Source organism: Diospyros lotus, chromosome 10 (genome assembly GCF_014633365.1).
Source record: "Diospyros lotus cultivar Yz01 chromosome 10, ASM1463336v1, whole genome shotgun sequence".
Classification (NCBI taxonomy): domain Eukaryota; kingdom Viridiplantae; phylum Streptophyta; class Magnoliopsida; order Ericales; family Ebenaceae; genus Diospyros; species Diospyros lotus.
In genome coordinates, this window is record NC_068347.1 from 1141790 (window position 1) to 1155917 (window position 14128).

Here is a 14128-nt window from a genome sequence, read left to right on the forward strand (position 1 = left end):
CTATAATTTGTATTCTTATGATCGATTTAATTAATAAGTATTTTATTTTGTGGTTCATATTCCAGAGATGACTTGAGCTATAGACATAAAAGCATAAGAACTCAACAGGATATAGTGTATATATAACTATGCATGTGGTAGAATAATTAGTTATTAAATAAACAACTAGAGGGGTAGGCCATGCTACACATGTACAAAAATAGAATAAAAATTTTAAATAACATTTGATAATTATAATTTATTTTTAAAATTTTTAGATAAAATTTTAAACATATGGTGATAAAATTGTTTGATAAATTAATTATTATTTAGAAGTTATGAGTTTAAATTTTATTAATAATTTTATTTTTTATTTTTTAGCTAAGATACATAAATAATATTTTTAAAAAAATACTTTATTAATAAGACTTTGTAATATCAAAGCATGATATTTGATAATTTGTTCTTAGCAATACTGTTATTACTATCATATTATATTTTTTGGTATCTTAATTATTATATTACAAATATTCTATTTTAGTATTTGAAGCTCTTTTAATAAAATAATTTTTACATATTTTTTCAAAATAATAAAAAATTACATAACTAAACTTATGGGTAAAAAAATAAAAAGTTTTTAAATAAAAATTCATTAGATGATGTTTAACGATTACAATTTATTTTTTAATTGTTTAAGGAAAAATTTAATAAAATGAGTCTGAGTACCATCCAATAAACTTTTATTTAAAATTATTTAAGAAATTAATTATTATTTAAAAGGTCATGAGTTTAAATGTTATATATTATCAAAACAAGGTATTTGCTTATATAATATTAGTTGGTGTGGTCTATGCTATACACCTCAAAAAAAAAAAAAAAAAATCTAAATGAAGATTCATTAGAAGGGCTTGATAGTCTTAATTTGGTTTTGAGTTTGTTTTAGAAAAAAATAAATTAAGATAGTGTCGATGTAATAATAATATTATTTTTTAAAATTTATTTTAATTAAGAGATATTAAGCTTAAATCATATTGAGTAGGCTGAGCATTTGGTTGGTTTGATTATCAAACCAACTAAATTGCATAAACTAAATAGATTGAATTTTTTAAAAAAATTAAATTAAATCGATCAAATAATTGTTTAAACTAAAAAAAATTAAAAAATCAAAAATAACCCTTTTGTTCCGTTGAATAGTTTTTTCTTATGCGGTTTTGTCGAATTTGCCTTTTTTTACTTCTTAATTTGGTAAAAAACGACATTTTAGAAATCTCATTCGATTTTGATATTTATTTATTTTTTAATAAAAAAATCTAATTGAACCGATATAAATAAAGAACTCAAATTTAAAAGCCGAATAAAATCAATATGTAAATTGAACTAAATCAAATAACTAACTTCACCTGTTTGGATTCAATTATTTCGATTTAATTAAAATTTTACCAATACTTAATGTTGATTGAATTTTTATTTTTTAAAACAAAATATATTTTAAAAATCATTTTATTGACATGACTTCTAATATCAAAATCAAATATTTACTATACTATTATATAAGCAAACATCACGAAACCTCTTAATAAAATTAGTTATAAACTTGTAAGTTGGAAAAAGGGAAGCCTCTGCCCTCCCTCCCTCTCCTCTATCTCTCTCTCTCTCTCTCTCCAAAATCCAGCAACTTTGGCTCTCTCGCTCTCTCTCTCTCTCTCACACACACACACACACTCTCTCTCTCTGTGAAACACACAAAGAACGCAGAAAAAGAAGATCCCAGATACGCCATGCTTTCTTGTGTTCTATAATCTTCTGCAGTTTCTCTTTGCGTAGAATTCATCAACCTATCCAATCACCTTTACACGCTACATCACGAGACTGATTTCATCGCTCCTCTGTCTCTCTGTCTCTCTCTCTCCCCCTATAATACCCACAACTTTTAACTGCATTTTCTCAATTCTGCCGACGCGGGGTTCATGATATTGGCGGTTGAACCCTATCTGATCCGTGGTTGAGGCTGAATTCCAGCTGTTTTTGCGTGGTTTTGATTGATTAAGAGTAAGGGCAAGGGAGAAAGTGCAAAATGGGGACTAGGAACTTGGAGAAGATGGCCTCGATCGATGCCCAATTGAGGCTTTTGGCGCCGGCCAAGGTGTCGGAAGATGACAAGTTGGTGGAGTATGATGCTCTCTTGTTGGATCGGTTTCTTGATATTCTGCAGGATTTACACGGCGAGAAAATCAGAGAAACGGTAACCATTGCGAATTTCTTGTAATTTTTCCATAGATATTTGTCTTTCTTGGTGATTTAGTCAGCAATCTCCTTCAATTTTATTGTGCATGTTTTGTTTTCCCACTGTTTTCGCGTTTCATTTTGTTGTCTGTGTTGGAAGTTAGTATTTTGCCGTTAGTACTAGGAACCTGTTGCCTAGGTTGCTTTGTCGAATTTGTTTGGTAATAGGTTTTCATTTCACATTTATACCAAAGATTGCATTTATGATTTTTAGGGGTCATTGTTGAGGGTATATATAAAATTCCATTCTCCTTCTCATTTCAGTACAATGTTTATTAACTTGCTTGTTGCTTCTTATATTATCGTGGCTTAATATTCTGCTAAAGAGGTATCTTCACTTTTCAATTTCTGGTCTGGGATTGTATATTCTAGCTCAATTTGATTGTCTCTGCTGCTTTGTGAGGAAAACTGGTACAATGTAATCTAGCAATTATACTTGCCCATGTTGATTGTATTTAGCTGTGACATGAACTCATTCAATGAGGAGTCAAATGAGTAATTGTAATAAAAGTTTATACTATGATTAGGTTCAAGAGTGCTATGAGCATTCTGCTGAATATGAACGGAATCATAATCCTAAGAAGTTGGACGAGCTGGGGAATGTGCTTACAAGTTTAGATGCTGGGGATTCAATTGTGATTGCCAAATCTTTTTCTCACATGCTTAACTTAGCCAACTTGGCTGAAGAGGTTCAAATAGCTTATCGCCGAAGGGTTAAGTTGAAGAAAGGTGATTTTGCTGATGAGGCATCTGCAACAACTGAATCAGACCTTGAAGAGACCCTTAAGAGGCTCATTGTCAAGCTGCAAAAGTCACCTGAAGAAGTTTTTGATGCTCTGAAGAATCAGACAGTAGACCTAGTCCTTACAGCACATCCCACTCAATCTGTCCGTAGATCTTTACTTCAAAAGCACGGAAGGTTTGTTCTACAGTCTGCAGTTGTAACTGTTTGCATCTCTGTGGTTTTTCCATCTTCTAACCCAATTCATAGTGCTTTCTTTAGAACTGTTAAAAGTGTTTTACTCAAATTTTGTTGTTTCTTTTTCTTTCTTTTTTTGATCAGGATCCGTAATTGTTTGACCCAGTTGTATGCTAAAGATATTACCCCAGATGATAAGCAGGAGCTTGATGAGGCTCTACAGAGAGAGGTATGTATGTTTCACCAGTTATGGTTTTGTTTTCCTGCTACATCACATGTAGGAATGGCAGACTGGTGTTAGTTTATATTAGGATTCCTTAATTTAAGCCACTGATTGATAAATATACAACATAGGGTCTCTCTTAGGCTATGATTCTTTTTTTTTTTATGTATTATCTTTTCTTGATGAGGGTCACCTTTTTACCACCGTAAGGCACATGTGAGAGGGCAAAATTTGGAGCATACTTGACTCTTGTATCTAACTTCTTGCATTTTGGAAAAATTTGAAACGTCTTGACTCTCTTATATCTATCTTATAATTTTTAATATAGTGGAGCTGTTTAATGGGATTGTATTTGATGGAATTTCTCATTATAAATGGTAGCAGGAAAAATCTTCCATACCAGTAGGCATCAGATAGTGGTAATATGGTAGCGCTTCAGTATCACAAACAAGTTCTTAGTGTTAGAGGTAAGGGGAAATAAAAAAATCAGATGGAGAATATAGTATATGCACTATGTATTTGTGACAAATCAGGCACATAGAATAAAATTTCCCCAGAGACCTGCCTCCCAACACCCCCAACACACACACACACACACACACAAAAGGAGGAAAACAGATAAATAAAACCTTCTATTTCCAGTTCACAAAAGTGGTAAGAGGAGATTTTGTGTTTGCCCATTGCAGCTTTAGATGCAAATATTATTTTGTTGCGCACCCTCTGGGTTTGATATATGCGTTTCCAAGATCAGTCTAAATCATCTTGGAGAAGCTGAAGGACTGACTTTGCACTCACTCATGGTCTGTTATTAAAAACATGGATCTGACATCTCTCTGCCAGCTAGATCTTTAAATTTCCAGGGGCCATAATTTCCATCTGAACTACTGCTACCTGTAGGATATATACCGCTGCACATGAGAATAATCTTTCATTTGACAGGGGTTATGTGACATATTAAGTTATTATTGATGGAACTAAAATTATTGACCCGTCTCTCAGTATACCTGAAGTGCTTACTAAACTTGGCAACCTGTCTTCTTATTCTTTAATAAGTGAAACAACTATTTGTTTGTAAGACATTAATGACTTGTGCTAAGAAAAGATGGGATATATTTATTTCCCATTGTTCCTGCCTCCAGAGAATGAAATAGCACTTTTGTTTCTTTTCTGCTTGTTGCAGTGCCATTCATTACAAAGCTCATGTTGTTTTGGGCTTATCACCATCACCAACTCCTAAAGTTGGCTTTTGCAGGGATTAGCTTTTCAATTTTTTATCTAATGCCAATAAGTGAACTTCAATTTTTTTTTCTTTTGGTCTACTTTAACATAACCATGAGTTCACATCTACTTGGGTCATTTACTTTTTTCTTCTTTTTGTGCAGTGATAATCATATCTCTGAAACTGCACATTGATCTCATGGTGCTTGAATATATTTGGTTTCCTTTCTTTTGTATAATTCAGTTTCTTTTATGCATCTCAATATTTAGTTTCTTGTCTGGAGAATGCATAGATATTAGATGCAATTTCTTTATTATCTAATGGACTTTGTCTTCTTTTCTTGATTTGGTGCATTCATAGATACCTGAGGAAATAAATCCTTGACTTGTGGAGTCATTTTTCTGGTTCCTCTATATTCAGTGGCATGGCTATCATATTACCAGTGGAGTCAGTTGACCCCACTGAATATATCTTATACTCTATAATATATGGCAGTTGAAAAAATTTAAGGTTAATATACATTGATCTCGCTAAAAAGATAAAAATTGTTAATTGACCCTAATCATTAGAAAATTATAAAAAGTAATTAAGAACAACTGACATTTGCTTTGATCAAATCCACATGAATTTATGATTCCAAGGATAGATGATATTACTGATAGACAATTTTAGGAGCTTAATAATTTGTTTTGATGAGAGTTGCTCCTTTATGTTGCTCAATTTTACCTGTTAGGTGTGTACTATGTAAATCATACAAAAATTTGTGTGTAGGCTCAGCTCTTGAAGAGGTTGGAACAATAGTTGTAATAACCTTTAAAAGTGTTGAAAGAGTTACAACCAAACTAACCTTTAAAAGTGTTTGGAAAAAATATAGTTAGAACAGATAAAACTATTGTTTATCTCTTGGTATATTTACTTGTGTAGTTGTTTTAATCATACCAGTGCAATAACAAGTGCTGAAAGAGTTATCTTTGCAATGAAAGTAATTAAGAAGAGATTGAGTAATTGAATGAAAGATACTTTAATAAATGATCTTTTTGTTACTTATATTAGACAAGAAGCATTAAACACATTGGTAATGATGTGTTTATACAGCACTTTCAAAATATAAAAACTCATTGTAAATAAACAATTTTAGCAGTATATTTATACATTTAAAATGTTAATATAAACTTAAAAATTTTGTTTGTAATTTCTTGATTTTGTATGATAGTTCTGCTTAATTGCATTTGCAAAATTAATACTAGTTTTTTATTTTAATAATATTTTAAATCTTAATATATAATGACCCCACTGGCCTTAGATCCTGTCTCCGCCACTGTCTATATTCTAATCTTTTTTCTCCTTCATAAATTTCTTGTTTGCTTTTCAACAAACATATTTTTCTCATCCTGCAGATACAAGCAGCATTTCGTACAGATGAAATCAGGAGGACACCTCCAACTCCACAAGATGAGATGAGGGCAGGAATGAGCTACTTCCATGAGACTATCTGGAAAGGAGTCCCAAAATTTTTACGCCGTGTTGACACTGCATTGAAAAATATGGGGATCAATGAGCGTGTTCCTTATAATGCTCCTCTAATTCAATTCTCTTCATGGATGGGTGGGGATCGTGATGGTATGATCCTTTCTCAATAGTTTCTTGATTAGAATAGCCTTTTTCATATGCTTAAGAGTTATAGTGTGAAAGCAAGAAAGTTGGGGTTCCTTCATTTGAGGCTCAAATATTCTATGTTCAATGGTTCAATGGTTGTAGTAAGTATGTGAGATCCCCATCTAGTCATGACAAAGAAAGTGAGAATCAAGGTGTGTGTTGGTCATTTACCTTCAATAAGCTTGTCCGGCTAGCTAGGGGAGAAAATATTTAAAATATCTTGTTAACTATGGTCACCAATGTTTCAAGTAATTGGTATAATTGTTGAATTCAACTGAAATTTTCAGAAGTAATGCTTGATATTCAAGATTTACCTGAATTAATATGCGATATTCAAGATTTTCCAAATTAACTTTAGTTACAGTTAATAAATTGAGTTTCAAATTGAGAGTTATAGTGGTGATGGAAAGTTGAAGGAGGAAACGGATATGCAGTGGGATGTAGTGACCATTGCGGAGAATGTTTCTATGACAATGAGATAGTTGTGTTAGACACAGCCTTAAAAACTTGGTGAATACGATTGCCACTGAAATTACATTGCAATATGGAGGTGTGGAAGTAAGTGAGTATTGTTCTTACCAGCAGTAAAAGGGATATCTTTTGATGCTTTTCTGAGTTTTTTTCCTCTTAAATAGTTTTTTTTTGCTTTCCAGTCTTCTTTTTTGCAACCAACATATACCTCTAGCAGGAATTCCAATTCCAATTGGGTGAAAGCAACTCAAGTGTAAGGTTTTTTTTTTTTTGTGGGACCCAGTTCCAATTCATTCTTATTTCTGGCCTCAAACCATGACCCATAAAGGCCCTATGGTCTCTTGAATATTAATTCTTGATATTCTTTTTCCTTTTTCATTCTGGCTCTTGAACTTATGTGAGTAATTCTCGTAGTACTCCTAATGTTACCCTAATAACAGATGAAAATTTTAAGTCCATTAATAATTCTATTTTGTTGTGTAATACTATGAGAGGATTTAGATGAATGTAAAACATTTCCATATATATACCCATAACAGAGGCACAGCCAAGACAGATGTAACAGCTATATATATTTTATGTTTTTTTTCTCTGAGCACATTAAACTAGAGGTACAAACTTGTAATTTTTCTGTTCATTTTTCTCCCAGTGTTAATCTCTCTCTCTCTCTCTCTCTCTCCCATGTTACACCCACAAGCACACCTCTACATGCACTCCCCCCAACCACCTCCTCACATTCAATACATAACTGGAAGGCAAGCAGCTGGAAACTGTCTTCTAAAGTTCCTAATCCGAGATTCATTCTGATGTGTCCTGCAGGGAACCCAAGGGTGACTCCTGAAGTTACACGAGATGTTTGTTTGTTGGCCAGAATGATGGCTGCTAATTTGTACTTTTCCCAAATAGAGGATCTTATGTTTGAGGTGTCAACTCTTCCCACTCTCCAGCTCTTCCTTTTGCCTCCTCAGATTGATTTTATCCTTGCATAACAGGTTTCTCACATTCTCCATTTGCTATACTTTTTCTGGCAGTTGTCAATGTGGCGTTGTAACAACGAACTTCGTGCTCGTGCAGATGAACTTCATCGGTCCTCAAAGAGAGATGCAAAACATTATATTGGTGAGCCTTCATCTCTTAGGAATTTGTTCCAAGCTAAATTCTCCAAAAGTTAAAAAGAAAAAAAAAAATGGAACTTCTCTGTCCTGTTAACATTTATCATAGCTTTGGAAACCTGTAAGATCTCTTGTCTCAGAATGTTCAAAACCTCAATATTTAATTAATCCAACTCATGTTTGAGTTATTTTTCTCCAATTTAATGTTCAAAAAAAATTTCTTAATTTTTATTTAAAGTTCTCATCAATGTTTTATTCCTGTAGAGTTTTGGAAACAAATTCCTCCAAATGAGCCATATCGTGTTATTCTTGGTGATGTAAGGGACAAGCTGTATCATACCCGTGAACGTGCCCGTCATTTACTAGCCAACGGATTCTCTGATATCCCTGAGGAAGCAGCTTTCACTAATGTTGAGCAGGTCTATCCTTCTCAGCCACTTTTTTTCTATTCCTCTTATAAATAATGTTTGAATGGAAAAACCTATTTGTTGCCTTTGTGAAATAATAATCTTTTCCTCCAACAGAATTTTCGATATTATAAATATCTGTAACCAGTCTAGTGAGTTACACATTTATTTTCTTCTTAAGTAGCTTTAGGTGTGCATCCTGGATCTACCTTTCTTGTTTTCTGCAACGTTGGCAAAATGCTTGGTGATTCAGGCTTTTGCATCTCCTGGAAAGCTAAGGGCCCATTTAGTTGTAGAGTACCTTTCTAATTTTAACTCCAATTTTACAACTAGATGTGCCCTAACATTTTATGTTTCAAATACCAATAGAATTCATTATCTAAGAATTTAAAAAATATCTTTTTTATGTTTTCCAATTATATTATAAAGTTGAAAAATTAGAGAATTGAGTTTTCTGTTTTCTTACTAGAGATTTAATAGAAAACTGGAGTTGGAAATTAGAAAATGTTCTCTATAACTAAACAGGCCCTAAATATTTTGTGAGCTTGTATCCACCGAGCAGTCAGCCATACCATCTAAATGGAAAACTCAATGTGGCATGAGCTTGTTATGTAACTGAGCCTGTGCTTTAGGGAGGTTGCCTGGGACACATTGAGTCAAGTCTTCCTCCTTGAGACTCACCTTACGCATGTGATCATGCATTTGTAATTGGCTTTTAATGGATGTCAAAAAGGAAAAAGACTAAAACAAAAACCTTTTTTGAAGATGGGGGATTAGATTGTGAAGAGATAACCGTTGTTATTATTCAGAAACAGAAGTTTTAGTAGCTTTGTAATAGAAACAAGAAACCCTGTGTCTTTAAGAAATCATGGCTCAATGGTTGACACAGAAAACAAATAGTTCCCCAAAATAGCACTCCCTAATGCAAAAGTATTGATGGCCTTCAATGGACAATGATACGTATCATATAATTTTTTTTGAATACCCTGAGGAATCCTTTAGAAACAGATTTTAGTGCCAGATTTTTAATATGAGCAACAAATTAATATTGTTTTATTCTTCTCTATAATTAATTTTCTGTATTTTTTCTTAATGCTTGTTTGGATTTTTCATACTTCAGGAAAGTATACTGTATGATTTCCCTTTAAGACGTTGCTTTGTAGGGCTTGTTTTTTCATGTCATTCAAGGAATAGTCTCTGCCTTGCCTCCCTCGTTTCTGAACATTGATAGTGCTGCTGCTCCTATACTACTTCATTAGAATCCTTTTTTATGAATACTAGTGACATTTGTTAGCAGCAATAATGCTTACAAAGATCTAGAAATATTGTGTGTGGGTGTACTTTGGGGTGAATAACCTGAGTGTGTAGGTATAGTTCAGTGCCTGTGCAAGCAGGAACTCGTTGCATGGGCTTCTTTCCATATGTTTGACTATTTATAGTTGGATGACTTTGGGTTCTACATTTCTGCCCTTTTATCGAACAACAACAAATTTAAATTTTGTGTTTTCATTTTGAAACTATACTCTATGATCCCTCACAACTCTCCATCTTTTTTTTTTCCCCCAACCAATCCATCGGCAACTGTGTTACAAGAAAATAGGAAAAACATTTGCTTTTTATCTTGACATATAACGTTCTTTATTTCCTTTTCTCTGATGCTTTATTTTTTTTCTCCAGTTCCTGGAACCTCTTGAACTTTGTTATAGATCCCTCTGCGATTGTGGTGACAAGCCAATTGCTGATGGAAGCCTTCTTGATTTCTTACGACAAGTTTCCACCTTTGGACTCTCACTTGTGAGACTTGATATCCGACAAGAATCAGACAGACACACCGATGTTATTGATGCTATTACCAGACACCTGGAAATTGGATCCTACAAGGAATGGTCAGAAGAGCGCAGACAGGAGTGGCTTTTATCTGAACTCCGTAAGAAGCGCCCTTTGTTTGGTCCTGACCTTCCTAAAACTGAAGAAATCGCTGATGTGTTGGACACCTTCCATGTCATTTCAGAACTCCCCTCAGATAATTTTGGTGCCTATATAATATCAATGGCAACTGCACCGTCAGATGTGCTTGCTGTGGAGCTTTTGCAGAGGGAGTGTCGGGTTAAGCAACCGCTAAGGGTTGTCCCATTGTTTGAAAAACTTGCTGATCTCGAGGCTGCACCTGCTGCTGTGGCTCGTCTATTCTCAATAGATTGGTATCAAAACCGGATTAATGGAAAGCAAGAAGTTATGATCGGGTACTCAGATTCAGGTAAGGATGCTGGTCGTCTCTCTGCTGCTTGGCAGCTGTACAAGGCCCAAGAAGAACTCATAAAAGTGGCAAAGAAATATAGCGTGAAACTTACCATGTTCCATGGTCGAGGAGGAACTGTTGGAAGAGGAGGGGGTCCAACCCATCTTGCTATTTTGTCTCAACCACCTGACACAATTCATGGATCGCTTCGTGTAACAGTTCAAGGTGAAGTTATTGAACAGTCATTCGGGGAGGAGCACTTGTGTTTTAGGACCCTACAACGTTTTACTGCAGCTACACTGGAACATGGAATGCATCCGCCAATCTCACCAAAGCCAGAATGGCGTGCATTGATGGATGAGATGGCAGTCGTTGCCACTAAAGAATATCGGTCCATAGTTTTCCAGGAGCCTCGGTTTGTTGAATACTTCCGCCTTGTAAGTATATTCAGTATCACCGTCCCTTTTCTCTCTTGGCAACATTTTAACCTTTCCTACATAATCCTCCTAACTTCGAGAAAAGCAGGAAAAAAAAGAGGAGGCTGATTCGTTAACATTTTCATAATTATACTTGAACCACATCACTTGGTGATTTGAGGATGGAATTTTCGCTTCTTCTAATGTTGATTTCTTTCCAGTAGGAACTAAAACCTCGCAATATTTTACCATTTTGGAACCATTTTAGTTCATTTTTCCAAAATATTCTCGAGGGTGTTTCACTGTCCTTTTCTTTCTCCAATACTGCAGGCAACGCCAGAGACCGAGTATGGTCGCATGAACATTGGCAGTCGTCCATCAAAAAGAAAACCCAGTGGAGGAATTGAATCGCTCCGTGCAATCCCATGGATCTTTGCTTGGACCCAGACAAGGTTTCATCTCCCAGTCTGGCTTGGTTTTGGTGCTGCATTCAAGCATGTTATTGACAAGGATATAAAGAACCTCCAAATGCTCAAGGAGATGTACAATCAGTGGCCTTTCTTCAGAGTGACGATCGACTTGGTTGAAATGGTGTTTGCCAAGGGAGATCCCGGGATTGCTGCTTTATATGACAAGCTGCTGGTGTCAGAAGACTTGTGGGCGCTTGGAGAGCGCTTGAGGTCCAACTACGAAGCAACAAAAAGCCTTCTCCTCCAGGTAACAAAATGAATCTCTCTTTATTCCTGCATCTAAAGAACTCAATTGAAATATGAGCTTCTCGTTGTTCTGCTATATAGAGAATAATACACTTAGTCGCGACCCTTTCAGTGTGTAGTAAACTCATAGAGCACACACAATAGCCAACAAACCGCACAAACTAACCTTTCAGTGTGTAGTAAACTCATCGAACACACACAAATAGCCAACAAACCACACAAACCAAGTACATACTCAAACCTCATTGTCTGAGAATGCATCCAGTAGGAGTGCTTTAGAAACGGGAACTTAGAATTCTTTTCTCCGTCTGGTTTCTTCTTCCCTGCTATTGTGTAGATTGTTGGGCACAAGGATCTGCTCGAGGGAGACCCATACTTGAAGCAGAGACTCCGCCTTCGCGATGCTTACATTACAACCCTTAATGCGAGCCAAGCGTACACGCTGAAGCGCATTCGCGACCCTAGCTACGACGTGAAGGTGAGGCCCCATCTGTCAAAGGAAATAATGGAATCTAGCAAGCCGCCAACAGCAGAGCTGGTGAAGCTTAACCCGACGAGCGACTATGCCCCCGGGCTGGAAGACACCCTTATCATCACAATGAAGGGTATTGCTGCTGGGATGCAGAACACCGGTTAAAACCCGGCTGTCTAGGCCTTGGTTTGCTTTTGTTTTATGTATTCGTTCTTAGAGTACAGTCCAAAACTTAACCGGTCTTTGATTTTTACCCTCAGCTGTTACAAACAACAACACAAAACATCACTTGAGCTTTGTGTTTACGTTTGTTTCTTTCATATAATATATTATTAATAATAATTGATAAATATAATACCTTGTGAAGTTTAGTGTTTGTTGCAGTTAAATAGCATAAATGGTCACTAAACTTTGCACTAAGGTACAAAAATGTCACTAAACTTCAATTTATAATTAAAAGGTCATTGAATTTCAATTTAGTATATAATTTTATAATTATTGTCAATTGTTGTTAAAAGAAGCTAACGAAATGTTAATATGGTTAACAATATGGATGGATAAACGGCACAAATGGTCACTAAAATTTGCAAGTGTAAAAATATTACTGAATTTTGCACTAAAATATAAAAAGTCAGCATTTCATTAGTCTTTTTTAACGACAATTGATTGTAATTATAAAATTGTATAATAAATTAAAGTTTGATAACCTTCTTGCTATAAATTAAAATTCAGTGATCTTTTTATATCTGTTATACGCATTTCTCGCATCACTCCTTATGGGCCAGACTCAGTCCAATGGGCTGGCCCAATCGTTCGAAGTCTAGAAGGTCCATGCGACCTCGTTGAAGAAAGCTCATACACCATCGAAATTCAAAGCTCATAAAGCGAGCTTCTTGTGAGCTTCCGGTGAAGCCCCTAGTGAGCTCTCAGCAATCGACTAATGAGCTCCCAATAAAACTCTCAGTTCGCTGGACCATCCAGATCGCTAGCCTAAAAACCTCCAGCTCGCGTAAATGACAAAGCTGATGAGAAGTCAGAGGTAGGGTTCATTTGCTTTATTTGCAACAGTCCATGCCCCTCGTAATGAGAATCTCACTTTCAATTTTTATTTAGATGATAAGGACTGTTTGTCCCCCGTTATATCATCTTTATATTTCTATATGTTATCCAAATTGTAAAAACCCCTCATTATAAATAGGGATTAGAGATATCATAAGGGGTACAGAGAGAATAATCAGACACCGTCATTCTGAAAGAATAATCAGAGCACGGTCATGGAGTAGGCATCGTTTTGGCTGAACCACGTGAAAATTGCTTGTGTTGACTCATATCTAGGATCTTTGTTTTCTTCTTCTTGGTATTTTTGGACTCACTCACCGCGGCTCAAAATGAATCACGGTCGGTTGAAATTGAACGTCGACAATATCTTAGTGCAAAGTTTAATGATCATTTATATTATCTATATTATTTATCCATTTCTTACTTTATATCTCTCCCGGGCCATATCTCTCACAATTGTGTGAACATCTATCTAATAACCAGTGTTTTATCAAAGCCTGTGCAAATTTGAAACACTTGTGGTGTGCAAATTCCAGCAGGTTTACAAGCCATGCGAGCTACTAGATTGCATTCGCATCACTAACATAACAAAATTGGGAGAGAATATAAGTATATAACTCAAAAATCGTTCCGCTGCATGGGAAGTGGAGCCCCGAAGTAACCACAAGAGTTAAGTAGCGCATGCATGGAGAGTTATGTAATGTCTGGATTGCACGAAAACGAAATCAGGAGATGTTTTTCATAGGAAATGAAAATGCAAAAACGATATTTTTCTAAAAAAGTAAAAAATAAAAATGCAAAATAAATTGTAAATTTAAAAAATAAAAGGATTTTTTTATAAATATAATTTTTAATATAAAAAAATGTAAATATAAATAATAAACATAAATTTCATAATATATTAAAAACATATAAAATATATATAGAGACATATATATAATGATAAATATAATTTCA

At 34.9% G+C, this 14128-nt stretch overlaps 1 protein-coding gene across 1 annotated transcript; it reads left to right on the forward strand.

Moving 5' to 3' along the window:
* The first annotated feature begins 1602 nt into the window (after positions 1–1602).
* Positions 1603–12483, forward strand: LOC127811883 (phosphoenolpyruvate carboxylase-like). The gene is made up of 10 exons (XM_052352080.1): positions 1603–2221; positions 2790–3181; positions 3326–3410; positions 6021–6243; positions 7570–7673; positions 7782–7869; positions 8127–8281; positions 9947–10945; positions 11255–11641; positions 11978–12483. Exons 1-10 carry the CDS (start codon positions 2054–2056, stop codon positions 12275–12277), a joined length of 2901 nt encoding a protein of 966 aa, XP_052208040.1. The 5' UTR covers positions 1603–2053; the 3' UTR covers positions 12278–12483.
* Positions 12484–14128: the final 1645 nt, after the last annotated feature.

What these genes read in the sequence shown, in the direction of transcription:
- LOC127811883 (XM_052352080.1), top strand. Translation starts at nt 2,054, where the DNA reads ATGGGGACTAGGAACTTGGAGAAGATGGCCTCGATCGATGCCCAATTG. An exon ending in ATGAGGCTCTACAGAGAGAG is followed by an intron (nt 3,411 to 6,020) that starts GTATGTATGTTT and finishes CTCATCCTGCAG; the next exon opens with ATACAAGCAGCATTTCGTAC. An exon ending in TTGTTGAATACTTCCGCCTT is followed by an intron (nt 10,946 to 11,254) that starts GTAAGTATATTC and finishes CCAATACTGCAG; the next exon opens with GCAACGCCAGAGACCGAGTA.